The following is a 22,272-nucleotide window of genomic DNA, read 5'->3' as shown; positions in this document are numbered from 1 at the left end:
AAAAAAAAATTATCTTCCTATACTCCCCATGTGTAGGAACATGTTATAAAGTAAGAATTAGACCTGTCAACTGAGCTGTGTTTCTGATTGCTACTTGGATTTTCCAATTAAATAAATGAGTCTTAGTTACAAAATAATGTCTTTTAAATCGAGGCGTCAGCCACTTATATTCTACACAGCAGTAGGAGTCAAGGGCTTAGCCGTTAGTCATTTTAAAGACAATCGATAGTTTTGTGATTGTTGTTGTTCAGTCGTTCAGTCGTGTCCGACTCTTCGTGAACCCATGGACCAGAGCACGCCAGGCACGCCTATCCTTCACTGCCTCCCGCAGTTTGGCCAAACTCATATTAGCACCTTCAAGAACACTGTCCAACCATCTTGCCCTCTGTCTTCCCCTTCTCCTTGTGCCCTCCATCTTTCCCAACATCAGGGTCTTTTCTAGGGAGTCTTCTCTTCTCATGAGGTGGCCAAAGTACTGGAGCCTCAACTTCAGGATCTGTCCTTCTAGTGAGCACTCAGGGCCAATTTCCTTGAGAATGGATAGGTTTGAGTTTTCTTGGCAGGGATACTGGAGTGGTTTGCCAGTTCCTCCTCCAGGTGGATCACGTTTGGTCCAAACTCTCCACTATGACCTGTCCATCTTGACCTGTCCATAGCTTCCCTGAGTAATTCAAGCCCCTTCGCCACGACAAGGCAGTGATCCATGAAGGGGAGTTTTGCAATAGGAGTATCTAATTCTAGTGTGGAAAGGATATTGTCCACTTAACCTTTTGGAAATAAAGATTTTGACCGTCTGGAAACTTAAGAGCTTCTTGCAGCCATGGGGAAAAGGGTGTGTGTGTGTGTCTTGTGGAGGCTCCTGGGGCATAATGGCATTTTTCACTTAACTTCCCTGTTCCATTTCTCATGTCGCTCCCAAGAGACCCAGAAGATTTGAGGGACAAAAGAGCTGCAGTTGAAAAGGAAGATCATATTTGAAACCCATTCAATTAATAGGATTATTCTGTGAGCAGACGGCTGCTTACAGGACTCTTCCACCAGTGGAACCTTAGGAGTTAAGTCAGGGGATTTATTTAGAAAAAGGGTGTTACTTAACTTACGTTTCAGAACATGCTGTAATGGAGGCTGTGACAGGGCAGTGTGTACCTAAGAATTCTTAGAAATATCAAGCAGCTTCAAAGTTTACTTTTAGTATCAAAGTTAAAGACAAATAAATCAGGTTCGAAAGTTAAGCTATGGCTCCAGCGAGGATTGAAAGTAGTTTTAAAGTGTCACACTGGCTATGTGGCCAATATATCAACCGGCTCCAAAGTAAACAACTCACGCCATGGATGCTAGAAGCATCTAGAAAGAGAAATTGCATTTTCTCTCTCTGAGCAATACCGAGAAGTGTTAAAGAGCAGGTAGAATTCTAGATTTCTCTCTCTCTTACTACTTGCAGGGACAGGGAATAAATCATTTTGGTGTTGTATATGTACATAGAAATGCCTGGGTCTTTTATGCATTGTGACAAGCAGAGGCTCACTTAACATGTTGTTTCTGTAGCCTACTTGCAAGTAAGATGCCAAAATTCATGGTTCAATCTTTGGGTGAAATGACACCTAGCATCAAGGTCCATACTTTCTGGATTTCATTTCCTCAATCTTCCCCCCACCAGCCCCAATTATATATTCCTGTAACTCAGGATAACATTTGCATCTGATGAAGTGGACTGTGCTCCATAAAAGCTTGTTGTTGTTGGTATCTCTCTCTCTCGAGACAATGGAGCGCACCTCTGTGCATGAAGTCAAACCACTGCATTTGCAGCTCAGAAGTGACCTCTCCCAGGTTCAAGCCTGGGCAGTAGGTATGGAGCTCCTGGGTTGCCCAGATGACAACAAAAAGCCTCACTGATGTAAGTGACAACCTTAAAATGCACTGATTGTGTAGTTTTGTCATAACTATGGATAACTGTGGTCTAAACCACTGAGCCTAGGGCTTGCCGATCAGAAGGTCAGCGGTTCAAATCCCCGCGATGGGGTGAGCTCCTGTTGCTCGGTCCCAGCTCCTGCCCACCTTGCAGTTTGAAAGCACATCAAAGCGCAAGTAGATAAATAGCTACCACTCGGGCGGGAAGGTAAACGGCTTTTCCGTGCGCTGCTGTGGTTTCTCCAGAAGCGGCTTAGTCATGCTGGCCACATGACCCGGAAGCTGTCTGTGCACAAACGCCAGCTCAGCCCTCAGCCTGTAAATCAAGATGAGCGCTGCAACCCCACAGTTGTTTGCGACTGGACTTAACTGTCAGGGGTTCTTTACCTTTACCTTATGGACTAATACTGATTTTGGCGAATGCTTTCTTAATTTATTCCATCCATTGCAAAGTTGCTATTCTGCTCAGTTTGTGGTTTGTACTCCTGGAATATGGTTACCCTTTGCTTTCAAAGACGAAACTCAGTGGAATAGCTGCTCAGCAGTGCTTGACAGCTCTGTGTTCTTGGCACAATTTCCGTGTCTTGCATGTTGCTGCTGGAGGAGCACTGCCACTGATTTTTGTTTGTGTGCATTCAAGCAGGATGAAGGCAGGATCCAAACCAACTCGTTTTGTTTATCGCATTGTCCCTGGTTAAATTTTAGATTACTGTCGTGATTTGACCACTAGCGGTGCTCTGTTCAAAATGTTGTGTGTTGTTATTAATGTAACAATCAAAGTGCCTCACAATGCTTTAGAGCTGGACTATTGTTTTCCCGATGGACTTGTTTCCAAAGGAAAAGAAGAACAACTTCTAACCAAAATCCTTTAGAGGACAGTAAAGAGCTTTAGAAGATGAATTCACACAACCAAATTGGTGTGTTAAGGTGGCAGGTTTAAATAATCTCAGGAAGCCTTGCACACCATCCCTTCACCATGGAGTATTTGTTTACCTGCTTATAGCTCCGCTCATATTTGCCACTTTGTTCTAAAGCTTCTCTTTAATTGCATTGGAAGTGGGTGTGGTAAATGTTACTCAACTGCAGGCATAGGCAAACTTGGCCTTCCAGATGTTTTGGGACTACAGCTCCCATCATCCTTAGCTAACAGGACCCAGTGGTCAGGGATTATGGGCATTGTAGTCCCAAAACATCTGGAGGGCCAAGTTTGCCTATGCCTGCTCAACTGAATCAATCATGTATAGACTCTTCATTGTTGGCCTACGGCGTTTTCAGACCAGCCCTGGCTGAACTTCCCCAAAGGGCTGTTCAACTCACATTCTCAGCACATACTGGTTGTATATTGGAGAAGCTCATATGAATAAGATGAGTTACAGGTGGGTAGCCGTGTTGGTCTGCCATAGTCAAAACAAAATAGAAAATTCTTTCCAGTAGCACCTTAGAGACCAACTGAGTTTGTTCCTGGTACGAGCTTTCGTGTGCATGCTGTTTCAGTGTATTTGAAGAAGTGTGCATGCACACGAAAGCTCATACCAGGAACAAACTCAGTTGGTCTCTAAGGTGCTACTGGAAAGAATTTTCTATTTTGTTATGAATAAGATGGTTTGGCACAATGAACATGCAAAGGGAATGATGTTTAAATGGCAGGTCTGCAGTTGGATTTGCACCAATTCAGGTTGAATAAGGGCACTACGCTGGTGTAAACATGTCTTTGCTATCAATAAATACGCTAGCGGTGTAGATAGTCATAACATAAAAACAGAATTCACAGCAGGTTCTCCAGTTGCTCTGCAAGGATGTCTTCGCAGCGAAATGATAGGTGTGCATGGCAGCAAATCAAATGCTGGCACAGCCTTTATATTCGATCCTCTTATTTTTCTCCAACTAGGCTATTCACTTTTTATTTATTATTAAAGTACCATGTGAACCTTCCTGTACCTATTATTTGTTCATGTTTAATATAAGGATTGGGGAGTGTTATTGGGGAAGGTGATCAAGTATGATCTAGTTGAGATTCCTGCATTGCAGCGGGTTTGGGCTAGATGACCCTCAGGATCCGTTCCAACCCAAAAATTCTGATTGTATGACATCACAGGCTCATCTGATTGGAATTTGCAGAGCCGCTCCCCCATCCACCCCTGAGCTGGACCCTAAGGAGGACTGAGTATAAATTAAGTGAATGCAGTGATGTAGTTTTCAGGGGAAGCCTCACTGTTACGAGTTATGAGTATCTTCACTCTCAGATTCTGATTCTCTCAGGTATCTGCTGCAGCTCCTACAGTATTTGACTTGATTTGGGGCTCAGATTCCATTTCATAAAATGAATCCCAAGGTTATGTCTTTTTTATAAAAGAAACATTAGATATAAATATCACTTGTATATACAACTTTTTGGGTCTCTCTGTGTACAAATTTCCCAAAAAATCTAAGCATTTGACACTTGGGAATTTTTACTTATTTCTGATAATGACATTCTTAAGTGTATGGCCAGTATGAGTGAAAGAAAACTATAAAATGCACTATAAAATGCTTATTTCTTTTTTTAAAAAAGCAATGTTGACTGTACACGGTTGTGTGGCTTTAAGAACATTTGTGTTAAAAGCAAAATAAAAATGTCTCAATTAAATCTTGAAAATAATCTCTCTTTGGAATCTGCTTTCTAGTATGTTGTATTTATTAGCATTGCTGGATAGCAGGCTTTTTCATACAGCACTGACTATTTTATTTATGTATTTATTTAAAGGTTACTAGGGCTTGGGTTTGGGGAGTCGGGTTTAAACTGGAGATCTGACAGAATGGATGCAAGCTGTAATTCTCCACTGTTGGAATGACAATAAAGCCTAGTCCGTTTGAAGGGAATAAAAAGGAGGGGGGGACAGGCAAAGGTGCGGGTGGTTGAATTGTGGCAGGATAACAACCTCAGGGGTTGGAAGCACATACCGTATGTGCTGAATGGAGGAAGTGGAGGCAAGTAAGAGGCATTGGAGCGAGCATCAGAGTGGGCTCCAACATTTCACTGAGAAGAACAAGGATGCTTCACCCAGTCATCTTAGGTAATCACCAGCCTTATAGATGGGTTCCGGCGTATTCTCCACGGTCTGTAATACCTCTAGGCCAGGCATGTCCAAAGTTTGTTTCGGGGGCCTAATCCAGCCCCCATAGCAGTATATGTCCTGGTGTAAAATCCTGAAAAAAACTCAGCAACTTCAATCCTGAAAAAAAGCTCAACAACTTTGGTCGGCCCTCACGCATGTTCACTTCATCAAATCCCGCCCTCTTTGAAAAAAATTTGGGCACCCCTGCTTCCTGTTTCTTTCAAGACAGGATCTCACCACATCTAGACTAAATTATTGCAAGTCACTGTCCCTGAAGACTTGTTTTCAAAACTTCATTTAGTTCAGGACACAGTAGCAAAGCTGTTAAGTAGTATTGGCAACAGGGCTTGTATCTTGCCAGTACTTAAATGAGCTTCGCTGACCTCCATTTTATGTCCAGGCACAATTCAGTGTGGCAACTTTGACCAGTGAAGCCCTAAATCGCTTGAGATTGGGGTATCTGTTCCCATTTGAAAATGCCTTACTATTAAAGCTCTCATCCACCCTTGAATTGAGGTGGCTGGCAGTAAGGGGCGGTGCCATTTCACTTGTGTTACGTTGTCTGTGGCATTCCACCCCTCACCCCACAAAAAAGTCTATTCACCAAAATGCTCTCTTTGGTGGTGTTGAAATGCCAACTAAAAACGCCTATTTATGCAGGCTTTAAATGGGATACTGTATAAGTGTAATCTAATATTTTTATTTAGTGATTTAACACAATTATATACAACTTGATTGTCACAAAACCTCTAAGCAGTTTACAAGAAATGCTAGAATTGTTTTTAAAAACATTTGAAAATAAATAAAATTAACAGTGAGACCGGTAAACATCTCTCTTTCTGAATAATAATAATAATAATATTTATACCCCACCCATCTGACTGGGTTTCCCCAGCCACTCTGGGTGGCTTACAGCACATAAAAAATGGAAAAAACATTAGACATTAAAAACTTCCCTAAACAGGGTTGCCTTCAGATGACTTCTAAAAGTCACGATAGTTGTTTGTTTCCTTGACATCTGACAGGAGGGCGTTCCACAGGGCAGGCGCCACTACTGAGAAGGCTTGCCTAAACAAAAAATGTTTATTGCATTTAACCAAAGTAATGTATGCTGCCTAATTGTGGTAAAACCGTAAGCGGTTTGCAAGAAATATTAAAATTATCAATAAAAAAATTAAAACAATTTACAGCATTAAAAAGATGTGTAGATTTTGCTCCTAAATTGCAGTATGCCACAGCACCTCCCTCCCTGTCCCCAATTTACAAATGTATGTTTCTGGGGTGTGTGTGCAGAATTTAGGAGGCCAGTTTTAGCTTGGCACTAATTATAAGAAAATGTATGGTGACTTTTGTGTACGTGTTGACAAGAGATAGTGCTAAATGGTGTCTCCCATAAACCAGGACATTGACCCCTGAGGCAGGAAGTGCTGACAAGATAAACGTGCTTCCTTTTGGGCAATAATGTTTCTTCATAGTCTGAATTTTGTTTTATGAGGCTCAAACGACCACGCAAAGGAAATGGGAGGCGTTGAATGGGATATTCTGGGGAGATATAAGGAAACGGAACATGAGAGATAGGCATAGTGAGCAGGAATGGAGCAAAGGTGGAAACTCTGATAATGTAGAGAGCAGATTAAACAAAACAAAACAAAAAGTTGTAAAGGGAAGCAAAACAATGCAACCCTTAAGTCACTTGCTATGCAGATTCCCGTAAAACGAGAGGTTTCTTAGCAGTGTTAACAGCAGCTTATTGCGGCTGCTTTAGTGCTCATTCGGGAAGTGGGGATTATGAAACCATATAAAATCATAAGGGCTAGAGGGGCTTTGTCAGCCCTGGGGTGTGGAATCTTTGGGCCTCCAGATGTTGCTGAATTACAACCCCCATCAGCCCCAGCCATCACGGCCAAGGGCCAGGGATGATGACAGCTGCCAGCAACATCTGGAGGGACACAGGAGCCCCATACCTGATCTAGTCCAACTGCCAGCTTGGTAACAAGAGATTTCCCAATTCTTGCTTCAGTGGTTCCAGGTGTATGCAGGCGCCTGTCTGTGTTCTTCTCCCAGGTGTGCATAGGGGGAAGGAGGTAAGCACCACAGCATGTTTAGCAGCTGCTCTGTGCCAGCCCCAGGGCCCAGTCATTTGCTGGCTTAAATAAAGGTAAGTTTGGGGATTGTACGGGGCCAGTGGTCTTTGTGTAGGAAACATTCACAACTGCATATTATGGCATCACTAAGAGGTGGGAGCTGGGAGCAGCCTGTGACAGACTGCAGCCACCAGGCAATGAGGCTTTTCATAATAGGAAGATAAAAAAAGAAAACCACAACCACAGAGCGACTTGCTTAACTGTTGTATATCCTATATCAACCTGCTGTCGAAGGCTCAGCCACAGGGCACGTTAAAAGGGCAGAAATTACACAGAGGCAGATCTCAACGAAGCATTAGGAGACAGTTGGACTGTGGAACAGGCTGTCTTGGGAGGTGCTGGGATTTCTCTCACTGGAAATAAAATAAAAAATCCCTTCCAGTAGCACCTTAGAGACCAAATAAGTTTGTTCTTGGTATGAGCTTTCGTGTGCATGCACACTTCTTCAGATACACTGAAACGGAAGTATCTGAAGAAGTGTGCATGCACACAAAAGCTCATACCAAGAACAAACTTAGTTGGTCTCTAAGGTGCTACTGGAAGGAATTTTTTTATTTTATTTTGTTTTGACTATGGCAGACCAACACGTCTACCTACCTGTAACTGGAAGTATTTAGGTTTAGGCAGAGGCTGGATAACAGCCTTTCGGGGATGCTGTAGCCGGTGCAGGCTTCATCAAGCAAGGGTAGCTTGGATGACATCTGAAGTCCCTTCGAACTCTGTGATCATGAGTAAAGTCAGCAAGGTCAGCTGAGAAGGGATTACAGAAAAGAACAGGGGTATGCTTCAGTGGTCCATATTAGCACACAGTTTCTGGCATGGGGGTGGGGGGAACGGAGAAGTTAAAGGGTAAAGGCAATAATTCCTTGAATGGGAAACAAATGAGAGCATTTTAAAGCTTTGTTCTCCTCACCAAATGTGTTTCTATCTCACCAGACCATACTTTGTGGAGAATGTCGATCGGAAAGAGCCATTCCCTGAATACCTGATTAGGTTAATAGGGAGGTTAATAAAACTGGACTCCAGGCATGATGAACCCTTCTCAAATCAAGGGCCAAATTTTCTGGGGGGTGGGGTGGGGTGACATGCTTGTGGTGGGCAGGGCTAGAGGCTAATGTGGGCAGAGCAGTACATTCCATTTTATTTGTACAGTAGGCTAATTTCTACCCACTCAACCACCCCACACTCTTCATCCAAGTAAGCAAGAAGCACTGTCAGTGTTCAATGGCACGTTCTGGCCAGGCAAAAACACTTAAGGAGGGCGCAGAGCAGGGTCAGTGAGGGTGTCTTGCCGGGGGAGAGTTGCAAGGGACAGAGAGATACCAGGTGGAGGACTCAACTGAGGTTCCCCCTGCATTCACAGGGGTCCTCGTTCACACCAGATTCATGTTTTAAGTACTGCAAATGGATCAGATGGTCTGTGTATATGAAATGAAACAAATGATATACACAATGAAAAAAAATGCTTTATTTATCAGAGAAAGAAAATTCATCTTCATCACTGGAAAACATTTTTTCAGCGGCAGTAAAAAAATAAAGATCCCAACCTGAGTAGAAGGATCGGAAGCATTGCAGTTCCTGCCTCCAGCAGTGGGCATTTACAGGCTTTGGGATGAGGCACTCAGGATAGAAAAATCTGGTCCTCTAATGGCTTGGAAGTCATTAGCATTCTCCTTCCTCCCCTGCACATTTCTCCCATTTTAAAAAAAATTGCATCTATATGTTTTATGCTGTACAGTGCTATCCTCTATATGTCTACTCAGAAGAAAGTCCCATTGAGTTTAATAGGCCTTTCTTCCAGGTGACTGTGTATAGGACTTACAGCCTTAACACAATATTGAGTTAAAAAGCATGTTTAAGCTTACAGGAATAAATGTGCAAAAGTGCACTCCACTCCACATGAATTGCAACCAACCAGGAGCATGGAAGACAAAGGCAAATCCTAAGCGTATCTGCTTAAAAGTCTCTTCCAAGTAAGTATTCTTTAAGATTGCATCCTTAATGCCACAAAAGTTTAAGTAACTATATTTCTAAAGCTTTCTTTAAAAATCTGTAAAATCAGTGCTATACGTTCTGTTCTTGAAAAAGTTCACAAAAAAACTGCACTACCTCTAGATCATAAAAAAGCATTGCACTTCTTCTATAAATGAGAAATCTTATTTTATTGCACCATTCACTGTGCCAAAGGGTTGAATATTGTGCTGCATTATTTAAGCAGCTGAAATGGATGAGAAAGCACAATACATGTTAGCCAAACCAGTCCTTAATTCTGCAGCCCTTTAAGTAACATTTATATTCTAACACGACACATTCTTCTTCTCACTAACATACAGTTTTAGAAAAATCCAACCATTTTCACTTAAATAGAACCACCTCATCTCAAGGGACATCTGTGCTCTTCTTATTCTCTATTTTCCTACTGGCAAAACAGAAAAATAATAAATTCTTTTGGTGATAGCCAACTTCAGTCATCCTCAAAGTAGACACACTGAAATCGATAACCTTAAGTAAGTATACAAATTTCAGTGGGTCTACTCTGAGGGTGCCTACCATTGAATATTACTCCAAAAATTTGTCCCTAATAATCTGCTATTCTTACAATCAGTGGGGGGAAATAGCAACTGAAATGGTAAATGAAAATGCCACACTTTCTGACTAAATACCTTATGTTCTATGTACATTTAAATATTTATACATATAATAAATGAAAACAATAATGGAATACAATAATTACATAGCTATATCTTAGGAGCAGGTTCTAACATACAATGCATTAAGGAAAGTATTGAGTATATTTCCTTACAGAAAATATGTGTGATGCATACAATTGCCAGCAACAGTATATATTCAAGAATAGTTTTGTTTCTTGTGCTCATGCAGAATTACTAAAGAAAGCGTTGAAAATAAGAAATCACATTGGGGGGGGGGAAATGGTGATAGTACAGCAGAGAGTTAGAAGCCCTAAAGCCCATTTTGATGGGTAAGCATGCATACCTGTCTTTCCGACTGAAGATGACCTTTGCTTACAATTTGAGAGTTACCTTTGGAAATCTGGAATAAATGCACCATGGCTTTCGTAGAGTGAACCTGAGAGTTAACTCAAGTAAAAGTAGATGTCTCAAGTACATCACTGCAGAATCGGAGAGGTCTGAACAGAGTCTGGGAATGAAAAGTCTCTGGCCTTTCCCCCCTGAAGGACTAAAAATGAGGAAAGCTTTAAGACTTTCCCCTAAAAAGTTATCTGCGAAAATCTTTGTACAAGAAGGATCATACGAGAAGTGCTATCAAAAGACAGAGGACCTTTCAGTGGAGAGTTAATGTTGACTAATGCTGCAATCCTAACTCCACTTACCTGGAAGTAAGCCCCATTGAGTTCAGTAAGTCTTCAATGAGTCGGCATTGTTAGAATCACAGTCTGAATCAGAAACTTTTGGGCTATTATAATAAAGAACTGAAAGGAAACCTCTCTGGGGTGCAAGTCTGGGCTGTTTGCATGGAGGGCCTGGGCTGCCCAGACAACAAGACCCCCCTCTTGGCCTTGCTGATGTGGTCCAAAGCAAAGCAATACATTTGGCACCAGCTTGGCTGCAGGAGTTGCCAGAAGGGAGCATAAAAGACACCATCCAACTGCCTTTGGGACCACTTTGGATTTGTGTGTAGGCTTTACTCTTCAGCCTTTTCTCCTCCCCAATTAGGGTTATTTCACATATGATATTTGTATATATTTAGAGAGGGTTTGGGAATATTGTCCCCCACCCCCCTTTTTAATTTTCTCTCCTGGATCTCCTTATATCATTTGTTTTTATAGTCATTCTTTTACAGAACTGAAACTACTGGCCACCTGAGCCCTCAAGTATGATAAACTATAAATCCAAATATATATCCCCCCACATTGCTGTAAAAAAACCCACGAAGCCATGTCCATAGTGAGCATGAGTCTACAACCATGTGCCATATTCACATACAACAGAGCGATAGGGTACACATTTCCCCTCATACATGTCTTTATAAATGTAATGTGTGCAATCCTTAGAGTAAATATGGAGCAGGGGTCAGCAAACTTTTTCAGCAGGGGGCTGGTCCACTGTCTCCCAGACCTTGTGGGGGGCCGGACTATATTTTGAAGGGGGGGGGGAGAACGAATTCCTATGCCCCACAAATAACCCAGAGATGCATTTTAAATAAAAGCACACATTCTACTCATGTAAAAACATGCTGATTCCTGGGCCGTCCGCAGGCCGCATTTAGAAGGCGATTGGGCCGCATCCGGCCCCTGGGCCTTAGTTTGGGGACCCCTGCAGTAGAGTTTACGCCAACACTTCTGTAAGGACCCAGCAAACTCAGAAAAAAGTACAACAAATTAATTCTAAAAATAACTCTGGGGCTGAAGCCTTGTTTCTCTGGAACACTTGGATTCTGAAGCAGCATGAGGTATAATGGCCTTTGCAGAAGAGAAAAAGCTCCAAATATGAGACATTTTGCAGCTAGGATTACTGTTATGTAAAGATTTTTTTTTTCAAAAAATAGTTCATTTTTTTGTTAAATATTGGGATCAGAAAGTTGAGTTTTGCAAGATGAACTTGCCTTCCTTTAGTGCAGAATTTTCAGCTGTCTTTCTACTCCTGTGAAGCCCATACTTTCAAGTGTAGAAATCACCTCCTTTCTCTGTTCAACATATAAGGCACAGAGAGCAAGGAATTCCGAGCTGCCAGTGGAGGCATGGGCTAACAGTTTCTAGAGAAGAAGTTCAATTGAAAGAGAATAATGCTTTTTTGAATTGCTTCAGATTCTTCATGTTTTCCATTTAAGAGATACTGGCTCAAGTTCGTAACGTTTATCTCCAACATTTAAGATCTTGGGTCTCTAGAAGAGAAGAGAAGAGAAGAGAAGAGAAGAGAAGAGAGTAGTTAAAAGGATGCAAGCAGAATGGTGACTACGCGGTATTTTGTAAAACAGACACTCCCTTTTGAAGTCACTTTACCATTTCACCCCAGAATTCCCATATGACCTTCCAGTCCTTTTTGATTCCTACTGTTCTGTGGTGTATCCTAAATACGAGGATAAGCATATAAAACTATTGATCTTCAGTTGGTGAGTCATGGCGCACAACTGGGTCACGCTGTGCCCCCCAGTAGATTGCACCAGCGACACCACCACTTTCCTTAAACTAGAAATGGGCATGCCATTTTACAAAGTGTAAGAGAACACGTCTCTACATGAGGAGCTTCCAATCTGAATTGTTGGGCCTGGACCTGCCATTAGACAGAGTAAGCAACCACCCCAGGCAACAGGTGTTGGGAGTAATGGCAACAGCCTCCAGCTGTTCCTCCCCAGCCATTCGTCTTTTTGTCAACTAATCAAAATAATCAAGGGGATGGAACAACTCCCCTATGAGGAAAGTAGTTGGAGAAAAGTTATTCTCTGTCTCATTACACTGGACCTCATGGACATCCAAATGTGACTGAATGTTTGACAATTCAAGATGGGATAAAATACATTACTTCTCCATGTAATGGAACTATGGAACTCGCTCCCACAGGAAGCAGTAATGGCCATCAACCTAGATGGCTTTAAAAGGAGATTAGACAAATTCACGGAGGATAAGGCTGTCAATGGCTACTGGCCGTGATGTTCCATCACTGTCAGGGGAAGTGTGAATACCACAGGTGGACAGAGTGTTGTTGAGCTCAGGTCTTGCTTTCATGCTTCTCACAAGCATCAGTTGGCCACAGGGAGGACAAGATGCTGGACTAGATGGGTCATTGGCCTGATCCAACAGGCTGTTCTTATGTTCTAATATTGGGCATGCAGATGGCCTATCCCTCTAAATTAGTCTGCTGCCTCAGATGAGGATACCATCTCATGACCAGGCTTCCATATCTAGTTTTTTTGCCTCAGGCAGTTGCCAGTTTTGCTGGTGACTGCATGCCTTTCTTTTCTGCTGCATGCCACAGCCTTGCCCTTTCTGGGACACCCCAGAAGGCAGAGCTCTCCAAGTGCCCCAGTAGCTCCTTACAACTCATTTGCCTTAATATATTTATTTATAAGCTAACACTTCCTAGATAACATGCTGCCTGAAATACGGTTTCTCCTCCTGTCACTTTGATAGATGGTATCAGCAAATATTGGTGCTAGTGTTTTGACAAGGCAATGTGACATTTTAGAGTAGGTGTACTGTCAGAGGGCCTAGAAATTCCATCTTGGTCCAAAATAACCTGAACTTGTTGGCGTTTGTGTCAACAAGGGTGAGGGGTGTGGAGACACCTTTCACAGTCGCTCAAGGGAATTTTACCAGCTCCCTGTAAATGAGAAGACTGTGTAAGCAAGGAGCCACCCATTTCCAGTGGTCGGTCTGTCTTTCTCACTGCTGCCCTATCTCTCTGAGTGTCTGTTTACATCCCCGCCACCCTCTTGTCCCACTTCCTCCTTCACAGTGGAACAGTGCTGGGTTCTGCTTTTCTAACAATTTGCTGACTCTATTCCTTTAGCATTCTCATACTTGATCAGCTCACTGCTTGCTCCGCACTTCTGCCTTTCTGCTGCCTTTGGAAGGGCTAAATGTGCAGCACCAGTAGTAAACGAGTATTTGTGGAAGGTGTGAATTTCCATAATGATTTCTTATATTAACTAGGCACTGACTTTGACCCTTTACAGGCAGGGGGAGGGGGGAGGGAATCAGGGTGGTGCTTTGAGGCATATTGGTTTTCTTAAAGTGATCTAGTGAGGAAAAATCCCAAACAGTTCTAAATTTCCACAAATATGTGGTTCAAACTGTGGTTCAGAATTTCCTAGGCTGGGTTTCCTGTAGAGACGAGGTGAAGTGTATTGAACAGGGGGAAACACTGTCCAGTCTAAAACTGCGTATTTAGGTTACGTCAGAATTAGTCTTTCATATATTTAATGCTTACAGATGTGGTTTAATGCAAATTCATGACTGCATTAAAAGGTTATTTATTATAATATAATGACAGAGGACACTAATTTTACTGTGCTTTTACTCATGGGCAACAGTGAAGAGAAAACATTTCTGCTTCTGTGAGAATGTCATTTATGACAAGGGGAGGAAAAAGAGGGGCTAAAAGACCACTAGTTATTCTTTCTTTTTGCATTCTAAATCTTTATTCACATCCTGATTCAGTGGCTGCATTCGAACACAATGCTAAACCATAGCTTAACATTACACAAACGAACCTCAGACTTATAACTTGGTGGGAATGTGAAAAGTTCAGAAGCTTTTGCTTCCATTTTCAACTAACTGCAGTTTGTTGTTATGGGTGAACCCAGACAACACCAGTCTCATCGTGGGAAAAGAAAGTCCAGAAGCCTCAGGTTTGTGCATGGAATGCTAAACTACATGCCTGCCACAACTGTGTCAGGAAAATCATGAGGAAAATACAGATGAGGAAGAAATACAGGCTGCTCCATTCAAGGGAGGGGCTCCCTCAGTGCCTCAGCTCTGGGGACTCTTCCATGTTCCTCAGACACAGAGACCCACATCACAGATGAAAAATAATATGGAAACGATATTATGGGTAGGAACTCACCTTTCTTTGACCTATACTTTTGAGTCCATTGGCTTCTGAACTCCAAAGGCCGTAATGAAGATATTCACAACTACTATAATAAACACCAGTCCAGTTGTCAGATTATTGATGAAATCCAGCTTGCCATGTTTTGCAGGATTATTAAGGTCATATTTGACTGCAAGGGGGGGGGGGAATAACAAAAAAAATATTACCAATGAGAAAATATGAGATATTTGTTGTTGTTATTATTTGAAATCTGTTAGAGGGGGGAAAAGATATCAGCAAGGGAAGGTAACAAAATTTGTGTGCCAGTACTTTGGCCACCTCATTAGAAGAGAAGACTCCCTAGAAAAGATCCTGATGTTGGGAAAGATGGAGGGCACAAGGAGAAGGGGACGACAGAGGACGAGATGGCTGGACAGTGTTCTTGAAGCTACCAACATGAGTTTGGCCAAACTGCGAGAGGCAGTGAAGGATAGGCGTGCCTGGCGTGCTCTGGTCCATGGGGTCACGAAGAGTCGGACACGACTGAACGACTGGACAACAACAGATCTCAAGAGAGATATGTGTGCCAACTATTTGAATAATAAAAAAGCAAAAAACAACAACATTATTCTTGGATGCTTTTCGGTAGCTGTCTTGACAAAGAATTCGCAACCACAGGCCAATATTTGAAGTAGTAGATGAAATGAAATGCTTTTTTTTATTAAGGAAATGATTGCTTTAATCATCCATACAAACTAGACGTTATCAACTGTAACAGCCAGGGAACCTTTTTCAGCCTGAGGGACATATTTTTTCATCGGCAATCTTTGGAGGCCACAAGCCAGAGGCAATGTGGGTGGAGCAATTGCTGGAGCAATTTTCATTGCATAAGTGGACTACATTCCAGTCACAAAAGCCACATACACACTCACACGCATGCACCTGTCCCTGTTCTCCATCAAGGCAAGCATTGCCACAGTTCAAGGACACATTCAAGCTCTTGAGGGTGGCTTGGAGCAGGCCTGGTGAGGGGGCACGGCTTGATAGGACATGGCCTGAAGAGAACACCAAATGTTTTACAATTTAAAATATTCATTTAAACAACCTTAAAATATCGGTAACTTCCCTTCTCTTTCCACGGATCATAAATCCCCGCATATTTTACATAAGCCAAACCGTTCAGTATTCCATTATTACATCCCTCGAAACTTGTCTCCACTGCTGAATTTATCTTAATGCTGCCAACGATTTCAAGTGTACACAATTCCTCCCCATATACTCAATAAACATTTTCCAATCTTCTTTAAATGTACGTTCTTCTTGTCCTCTCATTCTATATGTTAAGTCACCAAGCTGAACATATTCCATGAGTTCCAGTTACAGGTGGGTAGCCGTGTTGGTCTCCCATAGTCAAAACAAAATAAAAAATTCTTTCCAGTAGCACCTTAGAGACCAACTAAGTTTGTTCTTGGTATGAGCTTTCGTGTGCATGCACACTTGAAGGTATCTGAAGAAGTGTGCATGCACACGAAAGCTCATACCAAGCACAAACTTAGTTGGTTTCTAAAGTGCTACTGGAAAGAATATTCCGAGAGTTTTAAGTTGCCACTCTTCTTTAGTTGGGACCACGCTCGTTTTCAATTGTGGGGCTAACAAAACACGGGCTGCAGCAGTGGCATACATAAATGACCTTTTTTGACACCTGGGAATTTCCATCTGAGTTATCTCCAACAAAAAGGACTGGGTTGTTGTTTTTTACAGGTCCACCACATATGAAAGAACGCTCCCTCCCGGCCTGAGGTCTTCAACCCCAAGCTAGAATGTTTCTAGAGTTTCCCTAATTTTATGTGACATTTTGTCATTTGCTTTGCTTTATCTGTTTCTTGCTACCTTGTTACCAGAGGCAGTGCTGCTTAAGATTATTTAAAAGCCACTACCACAGGTTTCTTCCTGGTCTCTCCTACCTTTGAATTCTAAATGAGCTCACTGCTCACTTCCTACTGCTTTATTTTTTTACTAAAGAAAACATCTACACCTGCTCAACTAAATGTCATGGACTTGCAATTGATGGGCTTCAGTTGTGTGAAACACCATTACCTCCTGTTTTCTTCCATTTTCTCTTTACCTGAGTGGATGAGGTGGAAAGAGAGCAGGATGAAAAGAGAGATGGAATCTGCATCGTGTTATTTTTACTTCCAGGTTTTGAAAAATGTATAAATGGGCCGTATTAAATATGCATGCTCTTGTATGGAACTGCATGAAGTCTGAAGGAACTGCTCCACATTTGGAGAGAGTGAAGGCTCTCCTCAGACGATCTTCCATGAGCAGATTTTCCATAAGGCAGGAGATGACTAGGGCAACTTGAGCAGTGATGGTTTTGTCTTGTTTTTCCTACCACGGAAATGTGTGAGACGGAAACTATTGTGAGAATATGGATGGGAGAAATTGGCATTAGCAAAGACTTAGCACCAAAGTCTCCTCTTATTTTGAATTGTTTAAAGTGGCTTGTACAAAATAAGAAGCACAGTAAAAGTTCCAACTACACAGATTCCTTATGTTTTATAAATATTGCTTTTCAAAATGCTCTCACTTGTCTAGAAATAATGTAAAATTGCTTAATATTTAATTCAGAGTTTTAAAAATAAAGTTTGCACAGACATGAGGCAGAGTCTAAAGAATCAGTGACCCATGGTGCTATATGATGTAAACTTCCTGTTCCTCCAAAATTAAACCCGGCCATGTTTCTCCACAAGCAAATTCCTAACAATGCAACAGACCAGGCTCTCCTAATTGCATTCTATGAGGAATTAGGAGTAATAAGGGAGAAACTAGGCTCAGTTATTTCAGTATTCAAATGTGATAAGCTGCTGATACAGCACGATCAATCTACAGTATTACAGAGCAGAGTACTATGAAAAAAATATATTAGTAACAAAGTTCAATCATCGAAGAGCAATATACTTTTTTCAAAAGCATTAGGCAGGATGGGTAACTTAGCGTCCTACTGAGACAGAGAAAAGCACCATGAAGTGACTGGAAATGATCCAAAAATGCTTAATTTTAAATTCAGACTTTTCAAAATAAAGTTTGCAGCTGATATGAACCACGACTCAAAGAACCTGTTGAGAAATGCCAGACTAAAGCATATGCAGGTTCAGCGAAATCTCTTTTTCTTTATTTGAACAGAAGACTTCCCATATTACATTACTATCAGCTTTGGAAACTCCCAAAAATTTCAAAAGCAGTATCTTGTATTGCTGCACTCTGTGGGAAATGTGTGCCCTAAAATTAACTTTGGTGTACAGACTCAATCATGTGGATGCTATCCTCTTTCTTCTAAAATCACAATAATGTGATTCCAAGAAATGCAAGCAGTCCAGAGTGACCGCTATTACACAACATGGTTTTCGAGAGCTGACATAGCTGTTAGGAAAAAAATACCATAATGCTCTAATCAATGAGGTAGGCTACTGGCAGGAAAGGAACCAGTGAGCTTAGGATGTAACTCTCTGGTTTATGCATTCAGACATCACCCAGTTTCAGATGATTCACCAGCACTGGGGATGTAAAGTATGGGTTTGGTTTTTTTTTTTTAAAAAAAAATGCAACATTGTCTATTAACAAAGCCAGGCTCAGAGCTTTCAGAGGGAATTGCAGTAATCTTATTTCATTATTGTAGTACTACACAATAGAGCTAAACTTGAAACCGTTCTTAAGTACAGGTATTGTTAAGCATTTTATTATAGTAATCCAATCCCACTGTCATCTCACGTTGCCTAATCTATTTCATCCCCCTGCCAAGAAATGAAAATGGTCTTACAATTATTACAGGGTTTTTGGTACTACAGAATCTATGGGATGAAAGGCTGTATTTGGTTGCCTTATGAATAAATTTGAACTTCAGTGCCACCAAAAGGAGACATTCCACATACAGAGCGTTTGCTCTCTGTTTCTTTTAAAGTGTGATCTGGGCAGGTAATCTTGGCATTTTAAAACAGGTTAATAGTTCGCTTTAGCTCAATTCCCAATTCAACTTGCAGCAAGGGAAGTAAATTTATGCTCTCATTTGCAGCATGGCAATACAGGACACAGGGGTAAAGGATTTCAACTTCTCTGGGCTCTTGCAATTTAAAAGACAGATAAAGGGGGAGGGGAAGAGTCCTACTGCTAAAATATGGGCTTGGTATCTGGCAAGAGAAGCTGCCAGGCCACATTTGGTACAAAACATCTCTCTGGCTACGGATCTGACCAATTCCTTCCTTCCCTTTCTGCCCTAAAATGAACAGGCCAAACAAGCAAAATGAGCTGCTCCTATAAATCTCTCAATATCACTGTGTGGGTAGGGGGGAAAGTAGCCCAACATTTGGACTACCCGGTTCTACCCTGAATCAAGAAAAATGATTACTGAAGGCAAAGTTCGAGGTGAAACTGAGGCTGCCAATAAACCAATGTTTTCAACCCTGCCCTTTGTACTGGATGGTTATGCAGGAATCTTTTTGCCCAACGTGGGGCTTGAACCCACAACGCTGAGATTAAGAATCTCATGCTCTACCAACATTATTTGTTATGTATTTAAGATATATATTTTTAATAAAGCGTAAAAGTGCCTTTTAAAGCCAAGCCCTCACAACGTGCCTTCATTTCATACAAACAAAACATAAAATCACTGCATTTAATGAAAACCTCTGGTTGGGTACAGACTCACTCTTCTGTGAAAAGTGGATTTTTGGCAGGGGGTCAATTAGAGAGGATAGGTGGCTGTGTGGAGAAAAAGGAATTGGCAAAAACTGCCTTCTCTGCTTTTGCTCTTGGGAGCACTTAGTTCAGAGACATCTGCTCTGAGCAAATTTGGATCTAACTCAATGTTCCACAAGGTGTCTGAGAAACGTTATCCCCTTCCTGACCAGCTGACATGGAGAGGGACAGCATCCTAAGCTGCTTTTCTTCCTTATAAATTGACCTCAGGTTTACACTTTCTAAACAGATGAACATTTGTTTCATTTCTGCTTGAACCAAGCATAGTAGCACTAGTAACTTGGAACAATGTTCCTATTGCAATCAGACAAGCATCTACAATCCTGATAGTTTGTTGCCTGTTTGAAACATTTTCATTTTCCTCATTAGAGAATGGATTTTATTCAGTGTTGGTCACTTGTTGTGCATTTAATGGTTTTATAATGATTTAATTGTATACCACCATGATATTTATTATGAGCTGGTGGTTTATAAATATTCTTTAAAAAGTAAAAGCAAAATGTGGTGAGTGACTGATTATCTCCTGTTGCAGAAGCAGAAATGTCATTTAGCTACTTTCGTAAGTACCTCGGAACATTCTGTAATAGAAAACTATTGTGATGTTGATAAGATGCCCAAGGGAACCGTATATAATAAACCCATTGTGGTGAAAGGCTATGCTAGCTTTGGAGTTATCCAGTCACAAGTCCTTGGCTTCCAAACCATATTTACCACTTTCCTTTTCAAAACCTTGGAGGGCTTGCTTTTGAAGCGATTACTGTACTTTTATTTCCTAGTGAGACTACAGTGTTGTAATGCTATAAGCCAAAATAAAACTATTTATAGAGTTGAGAAAATGACAGAGTAATTAAAATACTGAGTATGACTTCCTCAGCATGGAAGAAGAGTATAGTTCAGAGGGAAGAAAAGTATAGTTCATGCTACATAAATTCAGGGTTTGGAAGGACAGTTCCTATATACTTCTTGACCTAAAAATTACTCCTCAGAAACAAATGCCATAACTGTAGTCTTTTGATACTTTTTTTCCACAACATGAATGATAAAATTTCAGGAAAGCTTTCAGAAAAGAATATATTTAGTATCTTATTTCAGCAAATATTTCATGTAAGTAATTCCATGTCAGCCTTGCAAAATAACCCAACAAAAAGTTACAGTAGCATTTGGACATGTATTTCCTAACCTGCACATGTTCGTAGTCTGATGGAAGTCTATTTTCTTCATGAATTGGAACCCCGATCACACAGGGCATACAGTCTGCTTTCCCTTGGTTGATGTCCCTCGCAAAGTGTGGGGATACGACTTGTGAGGGACCTATGGATTAGGCTAGCGGTTGGCTCCACCTTCCCCACTGACACAATTGCAATAACATCAAGGGGACTATCTGAGAGGGGCTAATCAATAATATTCTTCTTCAAAGAGAACTGGTCCTGTATTGTATTTATTAATGTATTAAATGTATTCATTGTGTCTCTCATGCAGTGTACAGAATCTGATAAGAACATAATAATAATAAAATATAATAATATACCCACCCACTAATATGTAACTATTTAAAGGAACTTTGTTATAAGAGTAGGATATAGCTATTTTTTAAGGAAGGTTTTTTTTTAACATGCCCATTTTAAAATAGAAAAATGAACACTAAGATTGTAACAATTATTTTTGTAAAATACAGCGGTACCTCTGGTTACGAACTTAATTCATTCCGGAGGTCTGTTCTTATCCTGAAACTGTTCTTAACATGAGGCGCCATTAGTGAAAGCGTGCCTCCTGCTGCGTACTCGTGCCTCTGGCACACGATTTCCGCTCGCATCCCAGGGCAAAGTTCGCATCTGGGAGCAACTACTTCTGGGTTAGCTCAGCTCGTAACCCAACATGTGTACAACCAGAAGCGTTCGTATCCAGAGGTACCACTGTATTAGCATGCCTCTTTTAAAAACAGAGAAATGAATACTATAAATGGCACAAAATGAGAAGAAATTCATGTGACTATACATACCAAGGAATATGAGAAGCACGCCTACTATGATCTGAAGTGAGAGCGAGAGGCCAATGAGGACAACAAGTGGAACATAGGTTGGAAAGGTAGGTCCTTGGTCCACAACTGCTTTGAGCTGGGATGCATTCGCCATAAGCAAAGCGATGTCCAACATACTTTCTGCCGCACTCTTCTTATTGGCATAATGGTTGATGTTAATTTGTCTGTTTCCTTGCAGCCATTGTGTTCGAGGCTGAAAGACACAATATTTCAAAGAGTAATGATTCAGGCAGCATTAGAAGCATAGTCAGAGTGTGATAATCAATGCCCTGTTTCCTATCAATTACAACTGTGTTTAAAAGTACATTGTACGGGAAGCAAGTTGCAAAGAATACATTTCTTTTTTTTTTTAATACGAATTTATTAATTTTCCATAACAAACAAATACAACACCAACATTAACCCAACACCTAACTGAAAATAGACAAATACAAATACACCAATAATTCTTCTTCTTATACCATTAAAAAAAAAAATCTTGTTCGAATCTTGGCACAGACTTCCCCTGCCTTTTCACCTTCGGTTCTAATTCCAAATATTACTTTAATAACACCATATACTAAAAAAATTCAAGTTCATTTTAAAAAGTTCACATCTAAACATTCTTCTTAAAAAATCTTGTTTTCTAATATACAATATTTCTCCCGTTCTTAACTTGACAAAAGTCAAATCATATTCTAATTCATATTCATTCCACACAAGATTCTAATTCTTAACACATTATTCTCAAAATAAATCATATAAATACAAATATCCTCCTTCCCTAAAACTGCTGTTAATAACAAAAATTTAAATATCCCTTTTCTTATTCAAAAGCTTAA

General features: G+C 41.0%; 1 protein-coding gene across 1 annotated transcript; it reads right to left on the bottom strand.

The window, feature by feature from the left end:
• Positions 1-11,653: 11,653 nt before the first annotated feature.
• Positions 11,654-21,686, bottom strand: NINJ1 (ninjurin 1; the record flags this gene model as incomplete). Its single annotated transcript, XM_033141870.1, has 3 exons — positions 11,654-12,012; positions 14,695-14,848; positions 21,413-21,686. Coding segments are annotated over 2 exons (420 nt in total), but the record flags the coding sequence as incomplete, so codon positions are not given.
• Positions 21,687-22,272: the final 586 nt, after the last annotated feature.

This window comes from Lacerta agilis, chromosome 2, assembly GCF_009819535.1.
Source record: "Lacerta agilis isolate rLacAgi1 chromosome 2, rLacAgi1.pri, whole genome shotgun sequence".
NCBI classification, from domain to species: domain Eukaryota; kingdom Metazoa; phylum Chordata; class Lepidosauria; order Squamata; family Lacertidae; genus Lacerta; species Lacerta agilis.
This window is presented reverse-complemented; position numbering and strand designations above follow the sequence as displayed.